At 33.4% G+C, this 18,659-nt stretch overlaps 3 protein-coding genes across 3 annotated transcripts; 2 read left to right on the top strand and 1 right to left on the bottom strand.

Moving 5' to 3' along the window:
- The first annotated feature begins 7,659 nt into the window (after positions 1 to 7,659).
- Positions 7,660 to 8,640, top strand: LOC104817808 (protein GLUTAMINE DUMPER 3-like). The gene has a single exon (XM_010547131.1). It carries the CDS (start codon positions 7,751 to 7,753, stop codon positions 8,264 to 8,266), a length of 516 nt encoding a protein of 171 aa, XP_010545433.1. The 5' UTR covers positions 7,660 to 7,750; the 3' UTR covers positions 8,267 to 8,640.
- Positions 8,641 to 11,548: 2,908 nt separating this feature from the next.
- On the bottom strand, positions 11,549 to 13,164 carry LOC104817807 (zinc finger protein CONSTANS-LIKE 5-like). Its single transcript, XM_010547129.1, has 2 exons — positions 12,461 to 13,164; positions 11,549 to 12,335 (listed from the first exon to the last, which is right to left on the bottom strand). The coding sequence occupies exons 1-2, from the start codon at positions 13,127 to 13,129 to the stop codon at positions 11,943 to 11,945; spliced, it is 1,062 nt and encodes a 353-aa protein (XP_010545431.1). The 5' UTR covers positions 13,130 to 13,164; the 3' UTR covers positions 11,549 to 11,942.
- Positions 13,165 to 17,650: 4,486 nt separating this feature from the next.
- On the top strand, positions 17,651 to 18,659 carry LOC104817806 (pathogenesis-related protein PR-1). Its single transcript, XM_010547128.2, has 2 exons — positions 17,651 to 17,972; positions 18,092 to 18,659. Exons 1-2 carry the CDS (start codon positions 17,727 to 17,729, stop codon positions 18,449 to 18,451), a joined length of 606 nt encoding a protein of 201 aa, XP_010545430.1. The 5' UTR covers positions 17,651 to 17,726; the 3' UTR covers positions 18,452 to 18,659.

Genomic DNA, 18,659 nt, shown 5'->3' with positions numbered 1-18,659 from the left:
TTTCTGTTGATATTGTTCAACTCATTATGATTCATGATCTAACTGCTTAATGTCTTGTAGTGAAGGAATTTCAAATATCGTTGGTAGACATCGTAGGTTAGGTTTTTCTTCTTCTTCTTTTGGGTAGAGAGGTTAGGTTTGTAACAACGAATGTGAATATAAGGGAGTTAAAGGATTCATTCACGTGACGATTATTCGAACCTGAAATGCTCATATCGAGAAAATTCCTTATGATTGGTTCATGAGAATTTTCACGATCCGCCAATAGAAATAATCACATGTTATTGGGAAAAAAAAAATTGGTTTTAGTTTGCGCCTATCGTAAGTCATGATGAACCTCTTTCTTGTCCGATCTGATTGGTGTTTCTCAAATTTAAGGACCACTTTAACCGTAAAAAAAAATCCCCATTTCGTTATGTATGTTACATTTTCAGTGGTCAGGTGAATTAATAACGACAAATGCAAATCACCCATTCTTATTGAATGACAAGAACGGTGCCACCCCGTACCCTTTGAACCCATTTGACCATCCTTCAAATTTTTTTGCCCATCAACTTTTCACATATGGATAACTAAGCATGTTACATACATGGGCGCAAGTACTTGAGACCTGCCGGTTTTTTTCGGGTACCCCGTCTCGTGGATACTCGAGCAGTGACGGAACCAGAAAAATTTATGGGTGGGAGTCATAATTATTATATATAAAATATCTATAAAAAAGTTTTATTGGGAAAAAAAAAATTGGTTTTAGTTTGCGCCTATCGTAAGTCATGATGAACCTCTTTCTTGTCCGATCTGATTGGTGTTTCTCAAATTTAAGGACCACTTTAACCGTAAAAAAAAATCCCCATTTCGTTATGTATGTTACATTTTCAGTGGTCAGGTGAATTAATAACGACAAATGCAAATCACCCATTCTTATTGAATGACAAGAACGGTGCCACCCCGTACCCTTTGAACCCATTTGACCATCCTTCAAATTTTTTTGCCCATCAACTTTTCACATATGGATAACTAAGCATGTTACATACATGGGCGCAAGTACTTGAGACCTGCCGGTTTTTTTCGGGTACCCCGTCTCGTGGATACTCGAGCAGTGACGGAACCAGAAAAATTTATGGGTGGGAGTCATAATTATTATATATAAAATATCTATAAAAAAGTTAATAAAATATGTCAAAACAATGTTTATATTCTATTATTAAATTTTACTATTCTTTATTTTTAAAAATCTATCTATAACAATTTAATTTATAATTATCTGAAATATATCTTTTTCGATAAAATAAACTATATAATTATTCAAAAATAGATCATCAAAATGATTACGAAAATTATTTTCAAAAATTTATCATTAAAAATCTGTCTTTAATATATTTTTTTACATCAAGATACTAAAATAAATCATGTAAATTAATTTGTTGAGAGAGAGATCTAAACTAATAATGTGATATATTATTGATTGAAATTTTACTATATTGATGCAAAGTTTTTTTATCTTAGAAAAAAGTTTTTTTGAAATATTTGTCAATTGGTTTTTCTATAAATCAAATATATGAATATATATATATATAAACAAATTTATAAATATGATCAAAATATAGAAATTGATGAATAAACAAAAAATATTAGATTTGTGTTTTTTTTAGAGAATTGAAAGAGAAAATAAAAAAATAGATATAATATAAACAAATTTATAAATATGATCAAAATATAGAAATTGATGAATAAACAAAAAATATTAGATTTGTGTTTTTTTTAGAGCTTCCGATCTGAAAATAAAAAAATAGATATAAAATAAGACTAAAAAGGGACATTTTAAAACCTAATATTTAGAGAAACAAGAAATTAGAAAAAGAAAAAAAAGAATAGAAGGGAACCTAAGAAAAAATTTAACGGGGGCCTTCAACCTTTTTTATCAAAATTTTATAACAAATATAAGTAAATTAATTTTTTTTCCCTAAATATATGGGGGCATGGGACCCCACTCCCATACATGTGGGTCCGCCAACTCGAGACACGGGTATTCGCTAAGCAACGATGGCGAAGACAGGCGCGATGAGGCCAAGAATCCGGATTGTGGGTCCGGATTCAATTTTTTTTTGAACGACAACGGGTTATCCGTGGATATCGGGATATGAATAAAATGACATTTATATCATTTATATTTTGATGTATTTATGATAATACCTTAATATTCTTTCAAATAAATTAACAAAATATCCTTAACATCAACACAAGTCAACAGTGTTTTCAAGATTTTTACGGATTAATTAAATATCTTCGGATAATCGAGTTCAACGCCCGATACTCACGATAATACTGTGCCCACCACTATCACCCCTATATATATTCACATATTGCCATATCATTATAAACATCTAAAAGGGTCTTTGTGCTTTGACCATTTTCTTTTCTCATGGACCTTCTTGACCAAACTATGTTTACATGCACTAAGTGTCTAGTCTACGTCCGTTTTGACTACTTTCTTCTTTTGATATCCTTCATTGTCTTAGCTCCCATTATATAATTAGCATGTTTGGTTTTATATATCTCCTTATTATGATTGAATTATATTCTTTTGTATTTTAGTATATACATCCATCTTTTGCATTAATTGTGTTGGGATGGAATTCACTCTATTTACTCCCCTTTTTAAACGTTTAATCGGACATTTTTCTCAAGGGTTTATCAACAATTGTGAAAATGTTGCCCTGTAATGTTTTATTTCTTGTTAATATTATTCACCATTTTCCAAAAAAAAAAAACAATTGTCAAACTTGCTTGGTATATATTCATCATTTTAGTACACTATCAATATATTTATATAATGTGATATGGTATATTTCTTTTTTTTTTCCGTCTTCTTCTTTTCATGTTTTTTTTTCTGATGCTCGATATATTCATAATAGATTTTGAATATAATAATGTTCATAAGAGAGAGGGACCAAAAGAGGCTAAGATTTCAATCATAGAATTTGCTATTAAGCGCTTTCAATTTCTTCACTCCATACAAAAACTCATTGAGTTAGTCTCCAATTTTAATCGATGAAATTGACATATGCAACAAATATTATAATAAAAAGGCGAAAAACATACAAAAAAAAAGCCTAACTAGTGTTCATTGGACAAAATATCCAAAATACCCTATTTTTGCTAAATCTATTTCTGCATATACCCTCCTCTAGATATGACTATGTGATCAGAACAATATTATGATCACATGATAGTTACATTGATCACAATGTTCCGTGTTCATTGATATAATAAAGTATAGCAAAAACCATGTACGCATGAATACAATTAGTTGATTGTTATCCATAATATTAAGATATAAAAACTAATTTAGTACAATCGCAGCGTATTATGATGTATAAAAATATAATCCCAATAATTTGATCAAGATTCATTATTTATATTTTTTTATTGGTATTAGCAAAATCTGTCTGACATTAATATTTTATAATAGAAAATATTATGTGAATTCATTCTCCGCCAATACATTAAAACCCTAATACTAGAATTTAATATATATATATATATATATATATTTCCACGACGTTTTGTTAGTGTCACCAAATACGAATGCGACATATAATATGTGGGTGGTCGAAATTATTTTTGTTCAAAGGTATACACATTCATGTCACACAATTATTGTACTTCCAATTCTCAAAAGAAGAAAATCCTTTTGTCATCTTTTGTATTTCTCTTTTATAATATATATAGTCTTATCTTAGTGCGTATCTTCACTTCTTTTCTTGTGGATTACCATATCTTGATTTTATTATATAATTCACAATATTCTATATGCATCAAAATGTAACCGATGCCAAAAAAGACGTTAACTAGTATCATATATATTAATATTATTATTTTTGTTTCCATGAAGCACGAGTATCAGTGACGCATAAATCTGACACTGAACTCAATTATCGAGGATATTCGAACCCGTCAAAATCTTGAAAAAAACCCAATCAAAGTATGTCATGGATTGTAGCTGGTTGAGAAAGTTATGTCCTTTTCCCAAATTCCATGTTCGAACGACCGTTTTGGAAGAAAGATATAATTTAATTGTAATAAATCTACCTTTCGGCTTAAGATGGATGTAGTTAAGTCGAATGACAAGTGAACTAATCCGATTAATATATATATATATATATATATATATATATATATTATTTCGTGCGAATCACCAGAGATTCCAATTGGCCATAATGCCATGCCTTACGTGACATAAAAAAAAATTGCCATTCCTTTTGTGCATTCATGCTATAGATATACATGCATATATTTGTATGTATCCGCTTTGTTCTTACTTTAATTAGTTTGGTTATTGAATAAAGAATCTAGTAATATGTATGTTTTTTCTATATGTTTCATACGTATCGTACGAAATTGGATGTGCATTAATTCTCATGATTTTATACATGTTTTTTCTATGTAATTAAAGCTCCCTAAAAGGAATATAGAAATGCAATAGAGCAAAGAAGTTGGAGGAGCAGATGTGTTTTTTTATCATCACACAAACTTTATTAAACGATATTAAATGTCTTTTTATTGAACTTGCTATTAAGATATCCAAATTTGGTTAGCTCAACAGGTAAGTAGTGAGACAAAACTCATTTCCAACATAGATCGGATTTTTATTTGGAGATAAGTATTCACCTGAGTTTTTTTCTATCCTCTATAATATATAATTGGGTTAAAGAAATGATTAACTATCAGATTATAAAAAAAATTATTAATAAGAATATATAACTAACAAAATTAATTTTTTTTTCCTAGAAACTAGTCGGTTCCGAAGTGATTTATGAGATTATCCTCACGCTAATGTTGTAGGAATCAGATCCCGTACGATTCATGCGTGATTAACCACTGGTGAATTAAGCCACGGAATATCCAGATATTGATACATTTCTTTATTATTTAAATTGATTAATTATAACTAAAATATCTGCTAAATCAAATATGTATGGGTTAAAATAGTAACGCCGACAAGATTCATATTTTACAATTCAAGTATCTGTTTCCAAATCTTTTATTAATTTAATTAATCCATGATAAATCCAAATCTATGGGACAAACATGCATAGATATAGACTTTACAGTTTCCACTATACGTACACATGCATACGCACTCACATAAAATAAGGGTTTTGGAAAGGAAACTGAGATTTTAACTTAATACCGCAATGATTTAAGAAAGGCGTGGGACTCCAACCACATTTTTGTTCTCTTAAACTTTATATATATATATATATAAACAGTTGATGTATTATTTAAACATCATATCATGACTATTGTGTATTTATTTAATAATAATTTTATCAAATAAAAACAAAAACAAAAAAAAAAAAGAACATGGAAATGGGGACGCAGGTGAAGCGACGGTGGAATGTCTGTTTGTCATTGACGCATACTTCGGGTGGTGGAAGCTGACGCTATCTGAAGCGGTTCTCCTTTTAATTATCTTCATTACAAATAGATAATAATAACAATAATGATAATAATAATAATAATATTCTTCATGTGAAAACAAAAATTATTAATAACTAAGTTACAACAGAGGCTTTATAACAACGAGATACAATTTGAAACAAAAAAATTCATCTTGCAAATGTGGAAGACACAAACCTAAATTCGTAGAACAAAAAATAAAATAAAAATAATATAAATCAGCAAAACCTAAATATTTAGGTTAACACCCAAAGTTTGGATGGGGTTATATTAATAAAGAGCTAATAAATTTTAGAAGCGAAAAAAAAATCTAAATTATATGGTCTGGGATGATTTACTATATGATCTAGAATAATACTTAACCGAAATGTGGTGCTTTAACCGGTCTAATAGTATCCTATATTATATTTGAATAGAATAGAATGGAAAGATTAAGATAACAGTTAAATCAAATTAGTTGTATCCAAATGGACTGTGATTGGTTTTCCCATCTGCTGTTTTTAACAATTTTTTGTTTTAATATTTATAATATATAGTTCAAATAAAATATAGTACGCGGGTCCGAATGGTGGTTTCGATGTCTAGAGGAATTTCTTACTAAAAAAAATACAGATTTACACCGCAAAGCAGACGATAGTGGCAGCTAGGGGTGGCCAATTCGGGTTTCGGTTCGGGTTCGGTTCGGTTATATTCGGGTTCGGTTATTTCGGTTATAGATAAACTATAATCATTCGTTTTTTATATAAATTTCGGTTCGGTTCGGTTCGGGTTTGGTTCGGTTTTGGTAAAAAGTTCAATTTTCCAAAGAAATTATCGGTTATTCTCTCAGTTTTTTCGGTTATTTTTTATTCGGTTCGGTTCGGTTTCTGTTTCGGTTTTTCGGGTTTAAAAAAATCATAACCGTTCGGTTTTGATATCGGGTTCGGTTCGGATACGGTTATGTCTTATTCGATTCGGTTTGGTTCGATTATTCGGTTAATAACCGAAATGGCCACCCCTAGTGGCAGCCCTATCCCTTTTATTTGTTACGCAGTATATTTGCATTTATGTATCGTATTCGTACGTTTCGTATTATCTATTTGCTGGGACCCACCCATCGTTCCCTTCACCCTTTTTCGTGTTTTCCGTATATACATACCCACGTCAATTTTATTTTTCGTAAGTGAAAAAAAAAACACTTCAAATTAATTTTAGTATGGTCATATATCGTATCTTTTTAATAACATCGGGAATTCATGGATATTTTGCAATCTAATACATATTTCTATGGCTATGCGTAGCAAAACCTATGAATTGGAGAGATTTATTACACGTGTAAAATATTTGAAAAATAAGCAAATTATCAGGGCATTGATGAGTTATTTGGAAACGAAATGTGAGAAATGTTTTTGGGGACTGAATGGCAAACTAAGATATCACATAAATGATAATAATATATTATGACCGTTTAGAGAACCTAAACAAATTTAATATATGGTTGTAGATTATTTTATTTGGGTAAAATAATAAACTCGATTAGAGGCCATACGGATGATTGTGGATTATCTAAAACAGTGTATTAATTAGGGCTCCAAAGGGAATGAATTGAAATATTCTATATTCCTTTATATAAAAGAAAAAAGATGATAGCATTATAAAGCTAAATAGTTACAAACCCACCAATATGCTTTTAGTTTTAAAAGAGGGGAAAAAATTAAAACAAATGAGCACATAACCATCTTTATTCATTTGGGCCCCAACTCAATCAAACACAATCATCCCCGATAATGAGAAACAAACCCCCCAAAAAAAAAAATTATTCTATAATCCACATACTCTGTAATTACTCACAACGAAAATTATTATGTGACCCCCTTCATTTACTCATAATGTTCATTGTATGGAACAAGTTTTTTTTTTTCATTTTTAGGCATCTTTTTTGTTTTATATGTGGTTTATTTGTGCATCAATATATAATCTATATAAAATATGAACGTTCGATCCATTAATATAATTAAGATGAAAAAAAATTTGATTGGCAAAATTTGACATGCCCTTAATGAAAAAAAAGAAGCTATCAATGTATTATAAGTCATACATAGTCCACTGTTAATTCTCTTTCCTCTATAAATACCATAGTAACCCTCATAACCTTCCCCAAACCAAAGGAAAGATTACAAAAAAAGAATTCATAAAACAATTCGAAATATAAAAAAAAAAATCTATCTTTCTTTCTCTGTCGGCGACCTTCTTCTTCTCCAGATAAAAACCAACAGAAGAGAAGAAAAAGAAAATCTGCGAAACGTGAGAAATGGAAGGGAGAGAATACAACCCAAACATGAACCCAGTGACCAACAGGACAGCTTATGCGGCGGCGCACTCGCCGTGGCATTCGCCGGTGCCGTACTTATTCGGCGGCTTGGCGGCGATGCTCGGCCTCATCGCCTTCGCTCTCCTCATCCTCGCATGCTCTTACTGGAAACTCTCCGGCCACATAGACGGCGGCTCCGGCGAAAACCCTGACGGAGAGAGGGATGTCGAGGCCGGAGACGGCGGCGAAACGAAGAAATCTCAGACGCAGATGCCGGAGAAGTTTCTGGTCATAATGGCAGGTAACGTGAAACCTACTTACTTGGCGACACCGGCTGGCAACAGTGACAGAACGAGCAGGTCTTCTTCGTTAATGGATACCGAAAAGAGTTGTACTTGCGGTGAAGACGACGACGACGACGATGAGGAAGAGGAGGAGGAGGAGGTTAGTGATCAGGTGATGAGGTGGCAGAGCACCGGAGGAAACGGTGAGCCCACCTCTGTCGGAAGACGTTGAAAGCAGACAAAGCTGACCGAGAGAGAGCATCATCACGGGTTCAAATCAAATACAGTTAAAACAAATGTTTTCGTTACGGTCCGTTTTACGGTGAGGGGAATATTTTTGAAACTTGGGTTATTATTTGGAGGGTTTGATTTCATTGTTTGTCAATCTTAAGATTATTTATCTTTAGTTGATTAGAAAAGCCTTTTTTTTTCTTTTGTAAGCTTCCAATTTTGCCCTTTTTAGGGCAAATGGTGGACAGTCCGGCGAGTGTAAATTTCCAAGGTTTGAATTGTTTGTCGACACAGTAGAATTTTTGAGCTGAATGTTTTTATTTTATTTTTTCCTTTAATTTATCTTTTTGTAAAGAGATTTTATTCATTTTACTAGTGAGAAAATCTTCAACTAAACTTTTGTTTTATACAGAAAAAAAAAGTTTCAACCAATATACATTCCAATCCATAGGGTAAAAAAGTTTATACATAAATAAAATCAATTCCAGCTTACATTGTATACATAGAGATTTAATTTGTAGAAATTTTGTATTATTGTCGTAACTAATACTAAATAGCACTAAATTGGGGGAATGAACTTCAGAATATGGAAAGTGGATTGTGAAAGAACAAAATGGAGAGGGCTTCTTCTCAGGTGAAAAATGGAAAGAGATATATATATATTCCAACCAAATGGGTTTCTCCAGTGCCCAAAACCCTAAAATAATATATATATATATATATATATATATATATATAATCATCATGGTATCATGATATGGATTTCAGAGCATTCGCATTGGATCGGACCCGGCCCAACATGAACATCTTCAAGATTTCAGATTTATTTATGGGCCTAACGAAGATGTTTCAGAAACAAAATTATAATATTTCTACAATTTAAAAACACAAAACAATAAATTGTCAAATCTTACACTATTGTTTTTGAAACATTACAACTTGCTCATGGGTTTCATAATCTTTTGTAAAGAAACAAATGTTTGGGTTTTGCAACTCTTTTGATATATAATAGAAATCACCTTCAAACCAAAAAAAAAATTGGTCACGCCTTTCTCCAAAATCCGTTAAATTTGGCTTTAACATTTAAGAAAATGTCGTGATATAGAATCGATCACACAATGATCTATTTTATGAGGAGCGTGTTAGTCCCAAAACGTAAAAATAAAAAAATTATTATAACTTAGATTAAAATAGGAAACCAGTAAAATAACTTTGAAGAATATAATAACGAAATAATTTGGATAATCAATTACGTTTAACCTATTAGTAATACATATAGCATTTTTTTGAAATTCTGATATGTTTATCTGTGATTTTTTTTTTTGTAATAGTGTCCTCTTAATTTTGAAATTGTGAAAAGCTCCAAGTAGATCGTGGCAAGCACTAGGATAAGGCTTAAGGAACAACGGAGTGGACGACAGGGCAAGCCTGTGGGCCGATGGCGCACGTGGTTAGAATGTGGCCGAACCCTCTACTTGTCCGCCTCGAACCGGCCCATGTTGGACCCAGTTCGGTCCCTTTCTTCCTCCATTACCCCCCTTTTCTCTCTCTCTTCGGTTTTCGTGTTTTTGTTTTGTCTTGTAGTGACCCTGATCCGTTTCTTTGTCAACTTGTAAATGGTCGATATTGTGTGTTTTTTTATTTTATTTTAGTTTCTGTTTCATGCTTTTTAAAAAATTTATTTTTAGCTTTAGTTCAAATTTCAGTTTAGTTATTATTTTATTTAATTATCTATTTTAAAAAATTGTTTTTAAACATAATTATACTTTTATTGACTAAAATTTGTTAATATAATTTCAAAAATTACCAATTTTTGTTTGAATTCATAGTATAATATATAAGTTATAACATTGTAATATTATATTAATTATTTAAGACAATATTATATGCATAAATATTAATGTTAGCATCGTATAACATTCAAATGGGTTTTGATTGATTACACGGACAACCTTTTTGCAAGTGTATATAAAAACTAAATAAACAAAGTGTACACATTTGTGAAAAGGCTTCAATATTTATGGATGCGTTGGGGAAAAACATGTTGGATATCATAATTAGTGGGAGCTTTTAATGGCCCTTTTGCTTGAACTAAAAAGGTGTGTTGGTCGTTAAAAATATAAATTACGATAAAAATAAATATTGATCATTAGAAACCATCACACTCTATTCGCATATAAAAGTTCTCGTAAAAAAACCTAGTGAATGTATAACATATGGTTCAATGGGTATATGATTGTTTTACATCTGAATATTAAATGTCTATTTTTTTTGTAGTCAAAGTAATTTCCGGAAACAAAATTTTATGGATAATTCTAAGATCTATACCAAATCGGGTGTGTTTTTAGAAATTTGAATTAAACAAACGTAAGCGTGTAAATTAAGGTGGTCGGATACAGAGGCGGACCATATTAATGGGGTGGCCCCCAATTAGTTAATTAAAAAAATTTAATTTCCTTGCAAATTTTATGAAATTCTAAATGAAATCATTAAATGCCCCCATGATAAAATTTTCATTATAAAACTGTTGACCCCAATTACAAAATATTTCTAGGTCCCGTTCTATATTGGATATAAAATTGAGTATATATATAACAAGCGATTTTTATTATTATAATTCGATGGTAAAAGTCTCGGCAATATTTAATGGACCGAACTTACATGGTTTCACAAAATGGACTAATTAGATTAAAGGCATAAGTTGTTAATTATGTTTACAATATATATATATATATTATATGTGTGTGTGTGTGTGAGATACGATACTGTTGAAGTTTGGTTAGAAATGAAATGTGTAATAGACAATGAGTTAGGTGCAATTGACCTAATGAAGGTTAGGCATAGGTTAAACAAGGACGCCACCCTGGTTAGCGGTGACACTCCACATCAAGCTTTTCGTTTATTAAACCTTTAATTTTAATCATAGTTGTCAAATTCCTACTGTCACATCTCTTTTATTTTTTTTAATAATAATATAAAAATTATAACAATTCTTAATTACGATAATTGTTTTATAATAATATAGAAATTCTAATAATGTGCAGTAGCAAAAATTTTGTAAACAACTTATAAAAAATATAATCAATTACCCTAAAATTATTGATAGAGCAAATCGATGTTCATATTCTAATATTCCGATTTTAATTTTTTTTTGGATTTTGTATCTGAGTTACTTAATTTTAAAGGAAAAATTATAAATAAATAAAAATCCAAACTAAGATGATTCAGAAAACATTTTTTTTAAGCAAATATTATTTTGTTTAAGGAAAATCCAAGACGCATAGACAAAAGCAACTTATCACATTTACCATAAAATCGAAATGACTATTACTCGGCCATAAAGGACAGATAAGATTTGTCCCTATATTGTACTTCCCGATAGATAGAGATTGACTTTACAGAAACCCGAACAGAATACGAACACCCATTCCCAGAAAGATCGGAACACATCAGCCAATAGAAACGGAGAAAAAGATTTTACCCATGTTATAATTCCACAAATAATTATTTAATTATATGAAAAAAAAAACTCAATATAGTCATTATGCTCCCGCGATAATCGACGGCGGAGAAAAGAAGCAGCCCGGAAATTTAAACTCACGCCGTAAAACTCCACCGAAGGATTATATAAACTGTCACTGATCGGAACATTTTAAATTTAAAATATGCCCGCCGAATCAGAACGATGGTACGACGCCGTACTGGGAGGCCGAACCGTACACGTGGCCAACCAGAACGACGTCGTTGTCGTTGTCGTTGTCGGCGTCCGTGCGTTTGGCAAAGCGACCTTTGATCCTTGGTCGCGATTCGGCGTAGGCTTTCCTCGAGGCGTAACGGATCGTCTTCTCGAACTTCCTGTTCTTACGCTTCTCTCTGTACCTCGAAACCCTAGCTTCCCTGTCCGAACCGCATATCTGCTGGCTCGTGGTTCCTCCCAAAATGGAGGGGTTCGGATCGCCCGCGGTCGCTGTCGAACCGGCGATCACGTTTCGGCCCAAGGGTATCGAGATTTCCGACAGGGAGATGCTTCCGTCCGGAACGACGCCGAAATCGTGGGACGAAGTCGAAACCTGAAATATGGTTTGATTAATCCAAGTCAATCTCTCTGAATTCCAGCTTTTGTTTTTAAGTTTAGAGATTTTCATTCAGAGGACAATAAAGAAACTAAAATTGACGGAATTCGGCGGTGAATTACACGGTGGCTGATGGATTGAGTTGCGTAGCTGAAAGTTGAAAGCTTTGATCCGCAGAAGTCTATGTTGAAGCAGTGTTCGTTGTTACCTGCTGAGACAAGGTTGGTCTTTGTCCGAACCGGGACAACTCTGTCTGCTCCGGTGCTGTTATGCGGCGGATGGAACGAGTTCGGGCACACGAAGTCGGCCAATCCGTCGAAATCGGAGAAAACAAAATCAGAAGAATTCATTTCTGCGGTTGTGTCGATGTTTATTCCGGGCTTCTCGCTGAACTCGTCGGGGATCAGCCACGAGCACACTTCCAGATCGTGGGATTGACACGTCGCGGCGGAGAAATCGGAGGCGGCAGCGGCGGAGTCAAAGAAGGGTTCGACGGGAAGGCGGTCGTGGCGGCTGGCGAGAGGGTTGGCAGAGTGGATGTCACTGTCGCAGGAAACGCAGAGAGTGGCGGCGTCGGCCTTGCATGTGACGGCGGATGGGGCCCGCTCGCACACCTCGCACACCCACACGCGCTCGTGGCGCGTGCCCGAGTGGACCCTCGAATCGCACGTTATGCACAGGAACGCCGAGTCGACTCGGCAGTACACGGTGGCGGCGACGGAGTGGCAGCCGTCGCATGAACGGGCCGCTGAGCCCGGGATTCGCTTAACGTTCGCTAACCCGAACCCCATAGCTTCTCTTTCTAGCAGAAGTTTTGTTAAAAATTGTTGTAAGTCGAGTATTTAATAAGACAGAGAGGGACGTAGGGTCCATTATCGAATCATTTGACGAAACGTGGATCAACCACAGCCATGCAAATGATAGTTTGTATAAAATGACTTGCCTACAATTTTTTTTTTTTAATTAGGCCTCCCACATGGGTTCTTTGCCACAAATTCCTTTGAAATTTAAATTTGAGTTTCTATTTGTTGCTACACAACCTACATCTTTTTTTTCCCTCGGCAAATGAACAAATAGTTTAATAATTATATAAAATAAAAAAACCATCATTAAACCATTAATTAGTGTTGTAAATAAAATAACACATGAAAAATTCACTTGTTTTATTAATATCTAAGAACATATATTTCCTCCGAGGTGATCCGTTACAAGATGGATCCGTAATTTGGTTGACTCTTCAATGGCGCAAACGAGTTCTTTGTTGTCTTAATTCAGCATTAAATGCACACTCGATTCGATCGTTCTATCTACAATTCTACATTATGGCTTTAATTCGAAAAATATATAGCATTTTTCGGGTATTGGTCACGGAAATTCGCTGAAAATTAGTAACATCTAATTTTTAACAGGAAAAATCTCTACCTAAAAATTAGTAAATAAATCCTCTCTATACGAGATTGTAGTCTGAATTTTCGCTGAACTGATACTGATTTATCTATTCTGTGTGGTTTATCAACTATTACGTAGAATCAGATAGTTTACTGTCCGAGATACTATGCGCTGTCGGCCAGAGTTCGATACAATGGGTTTTGTGATGGTTCCACCGTTAAAAAAATCTAATTTTTAATTTGTAACAAGTATAATAAAATTTATATTCGGTGGATTCGGTGGAAACAACGAGAGATACGCAGACTAAGAAACCGGAGACACTTTCTCCCCCAAAGGAAAGGAGTGCACTTTCCCCGATGCCACTGTGGCGTTCTTTTCGACACGTGTCGATTTCCCTCCTATGTTACATTTGTAGGATCATGCACACTGTGTGGATGGTTATGATTAAAATTAATGTTATGTGGTGGATCGTCTGATCATAGCAAATCAAAATAATACAATTTAGTGCGCTTCATATATATATATATATATATATATATATATATATATATAAATCGAAACTGACAAGATCAGTTCATAAGCATGTGAACAAGATCAGTTCACAGCTGGATAATGTTCCTCGTGTTGGTTTCAGTTGTTATGGTGAAAATACTCGTTGCAATAACAATTTAAATTCGAGACTAGGAGTTTGTATTTACATGATTTTCAGAAGTTAGGACTCGGTCACGTTCGTGGGCCGTGAAAACAGTTATTGGGCCGAGCGTAGTTAAATGGGCTCCATGACAGAAAAGAGAGATTCTTAAGTACCATAAATGCCCATGAGCTGTAATTGGTTGGGCCTCCAAGCCGTGTGGGATCTCAGCCATGAGGGACTCGGTCGAGCCGTTGGATATGGCTGAAGGACCTGGCCTTGCTCTGACAAAAGTGGAACCGGTAGAAATCTCGGTTATGCCCCGTCTTGAACCGGAGCTGTACCGGCTCACTTAAACCGGTCATTTGCTATATTATCTTTGATAGCAGACATTATGGAATGATTGAAGATATTATGCACTCTACGATTGTATTGCCTTTTATATACATATTTCCATAATGTATGCTATCCATCTTCTGCCCTTTGCGTTACAAATAAGAAAATGTCCAACCCTAGTTTCCACTAGTGATCTAAAACGTGCTGGTTCGAATCGGTCCAGATCGACTCGTCTCGAGTCAACTCATTTTTGGTTCAGCCCGTTCGGCCCATTTTTTTACGAGTTAGAAAAACTCTGATCCACACCAAATTGTCCGAGCTCCGAGTCGGCTCGCGAGTTAGCCTGTTTTTATCTAATTATCCGAAAAAAATTTAAAATTACATAAAAATTAATAATTTAAAGAATACAAAACAATATTTTGAAGTCATTCAACATAACATAAAATATTTAATGTAACAATCTATAAAACTATATCTAAATAAAAAAAAATTAACAAAATCAAACCAACATAAAAAGTGTAATACACCAACAACATCAAAATATAACAAAAAATATATACCAACATCAACATATCATAAATTTTAATTTGCTATATATACTGAAGAAGTGAAGAAATTAAAGTATGAAACCCTAATATTTTTTTAATGTCAGCTCGCGAACCGACCGAGCTAGCCCGAATGGGCTCGGACTCGTCGCGAGCTGGCTCGTTCGACCCGTTTTTATTTGGTCTTTTATTTTTACAACCCAACTCGATAAAAAACGAACCAACCGCGAGCCAACTCGTGAACCTGACTCATTTTGCCATCACTAGTTTCCACTAACGTTTCATTTCTAAGGTTGAATGGAAGAAATTTTTGGGATTTTTAAAATTTAATAACTAAAAATTTATAATAAAAAACTTTATAAATTTTATTTTTTAAGAAATTTTAAAAATTATTTTAGTAAAATAATCAATTAAAACGAAATTTTTTATTTTTAGATTTACAAATATTACAAAAATCAAAAAACAAAAACCAAAAGTTAAAAGTAAAAACTTTAAACAAAAAATTCAAAATAAAAACTATCATCGTTCATAACCATTAATTACGAGTTTTTTTTTACATCTATATATAATAAATTATTAAGTTGGTTAGTTTCTAATCTATATATATCTTTTTTTTGGTAACTAGTTTCTAATCTATATCTTACTAATCTATACTATTTGTAGAAACGATTTTAATTGATTTGTAATAACCCATCATTCAAACTATAGAGATTCAATATATATAAATTTATATATATATATATATAGCGATGATAATTTCACAATCCTTTGAATTATATATATATATATAGCGATGATAATTTCACAATCCTTTGAATTAATTAGGATGTTTTGGTTTCAAATATCATCAACCAAACAACACAAAAAATTCTTTTGGTTATTTATATATGATCTTATTGTGTCTTTCATCCCTTTAATACATTATCATGTCACAATAATCATCACCCCCTTCGAATGACATGAGGGAACGTATCGAGGTCGAACTTTTTTTTCTTCTTCTTATAATGGCACTTCAAGATTTGGGATTTTTTTAATAAAAAAATACGGGTGGATATGGTGAGCTATAGTTATATGCCACGTCGACATTCTGGAATGTGCTGTGGGAGCCACTTTGTTCCCGTGCATTTTTTTCAACATGGGACAAAAAATATAAATATGATATAAAATATAAAAAACTAATAAAAATATATTATCAGAAAAATATTTTTCATTATATAGCTAAATTCTCCGATCTTTCATTTTTTTAAATCTATTCCTAACAACTTCATTTATAATTATCTCAAACATATTTTTTTCGATAAAACAAATTAGAAAATCACTCAAAGGCTGATCACCAATCCGATTACGCAAAGTTATTTTAACATGACTAAAAACTGTCATATAAATGAGCAATTTTGAATTTATTCCGTTAAATAGATCATTAAATTTTGGACACTGTAAATTTTTTTGAGAAATTTCTCAATAGATTTCTCTGTTAAATCAATTATGAGATTTGTATAAAAACAAATTTATTAATATGATAGATATTTAGAAATAAATGAATAAAAGATAAAAAAAATATTTAAAATAAAATCCAGAATACTTATATATTTTTGTTGGTTTTAGTTTTTTGGATTTAATTATTATTGGATTTTTATTTTTTTATTTGATAAAAAATTAAACAGAATTAATTTGGAGTTGGTAAAGAATATAAAAAAATGAAGGAGAATGTAAAATTGGTAGAAAAAAAAATTGAAAAAAAAAAGATTTAGGGTTAAAAAAATGAGGGGGCACCATTTCATTTTTAATGGGGGCATTGTTATAATTTAATTAAAACTATAAGTAATATTTCTTTTTTTTAAAATGTGAATGGGGGCATGTGCCCCCACTTATGTGCAAGTAGATCCGCCCATGGTTTTCTGTCAAACGTTTAATGGTTTTTTTACTATTTATTGTAAATTGTAAAACTTTTAGTTTGCTAATTAACCATTTGGCTAACAGTTACCCAGAATTTTGCGTACACGAAATTTGATAATCCGCCTAACAAGCCACGAGTTCACATGCGCATATAATACGGTGTGAATATTATACACACACACACACACTCCCAAGTCCAATCAATTTCATAAGCAAACAAACCCAACTCACTTCTGATTGGTGTTTCTGGTCCACACAATGATATATGATTTTTTGTTGTGAACGCCTCGATGTATATTATATACGTACATATATATATATATATGTGTGTGTATTGAATTGGTGGATTTTAACCATTCAAACTATACTGAATTTATATATTTAGCTGTTAATCATTAATTAAGCGCATGGAAATCTTGATACATTGAATTTTATTTAAGGGGCATCAATTTCTCTTTTTCTTTTCTTTTTTTAAATAATATCCTCCTATAAAACTAGTATATAAGAATGCATGGACCTCCAAAAATATATGGTGTACCCACAAAGCGTCAAAGCCCTACGTAAAATTAAAGGGGAAACAAATTTTAAACCATGAAAGCCCAAGTGATCATCCTCTTTAGTACGATTCTTGTCGTCTCTACCTCCCATGGATTCATCAAACTTGCCGAAGCTGCGAGACCGATTTCCACCGGAAATACAGCGGCCGACGAGGCCGAAGACAGGAACCGTACGATATACGAAGTGTCGAAGCAGCTCTGCTGGGGCTGCGACAGCGACTCGCTCCAGTTCTTGTTCCGACACAACTTGGTTCGAGCCGCCAAGTGGGAAGTCCCCCTGGTAACTGAACCACCTCTCCTAGCCATCTAAAAGGGAATATAATTCTTGTTTTCTTCTTTCGCTTTCAAACTTTTTTATAAAATGGGCACGAAAATTATACTTTGTGGGTGTGGAAGCAGGGGTGGGACAAGAACCTGCAGAAGTACGCGGAGTGGTGGGCGGAGCAGAGGAGGTCGGACTGCGAGCTGAGACACTCTTTCCCAGAGGGAGGGTTCAAGCTAGGGGAGAACGTGTTCTGGGGAAGCGGTGAGACGTGGAAGCCGGCGGACGCGGTGGCGGACTGGGCGGCGGAGGAGAAGTACTACCACTACTCGTCCAACACGTGCGACGGCGGCCAGATGTGCGGCCACTTCACCCAGATCGTGTGGAAGTCCACTCGTAGGGTCGGATGCGCACGCGTCGTCTGCGACGACGGCGACGTCTTCATGACCTGTAACTACGACCCTCCCGGCAACTACGTCGGCCAGAGGCCCTATTGATCCAACCCATTACCCGTTTCGATTTCTTAGTGTTTACGTTTGTTCTTCATCTTTTTTTTTTTCTGTTAACGTGAGAATGAGAGAATTTTTTTTTGAAGTCATTAGATATGTTTTTAAGAGTTATGAAGATGAGCCGTAATACAAAATTAATTAGTGGCGTAATCTTTGTTTACTATATATAATGGACTCTTTGTTGAAATGATAAACA

This window comes from Tarenaya hassleriana, unplaced genomic scaffold (genome assembly GCF_000463585.1).
Source record: "Tarenaya hassleriana unplaced genomic scaffold, ASM46358v1 Cleome28, whole genome shotgun sequence".
NCBI classification, from domain to species: domain Eukaryota; kingdom Viridiplantae; phylum Streptophyta; class Magnoliopsida; order Brassicales; family Cleomaceae; genus Tarenaya; species Tarenaya hassleriana.
The sequence above is the reverse complement of the archived record's forward strand: the minus strand, read 5'-3'. Positions and strand labels throughout refer to the sequence as shown.

Excerpts from the sequence above, each read along its gene's own strand:
- LOC104817807 (XM_010547129.1), bottom strand. The coding sequence starts at position 13,129 with ATGGGGTTCGGGTTAGCGAACGTTAAGCGAATCCCGGGCTCAGCGGCC. Across the intron at positions 12,336-12,460 it reads CTCAATCCATCAGCCACCGT|GTTTCGACTTCGTCCCACGA; the intron begins GTAATTCACCGC and ends ACCATATTTCAG.
- LOC104817808 (XM_010547131.1), top strand. The coding sequence starts at position 7,751 with ATGGAAGGGAGAGAATACAACCCAAACATGAACCCAGTGACCAACAGG.
- LOC104817806 (XM_010547128.2), top strand. The coding sequence starts at position 17,727 with ATGAAAGCCCAAGTGATCATCCTCTTTAGTACGATTCTTGTCGTCTCT. Across the intron at positions 17,973-18,091 it reads CCAAGTGGGAAGTCCCCCTG|GGGTGGGACAAGAACCTGCA; the intron begins GTAACTGAACCA and ends GTGTGGAAGCAG.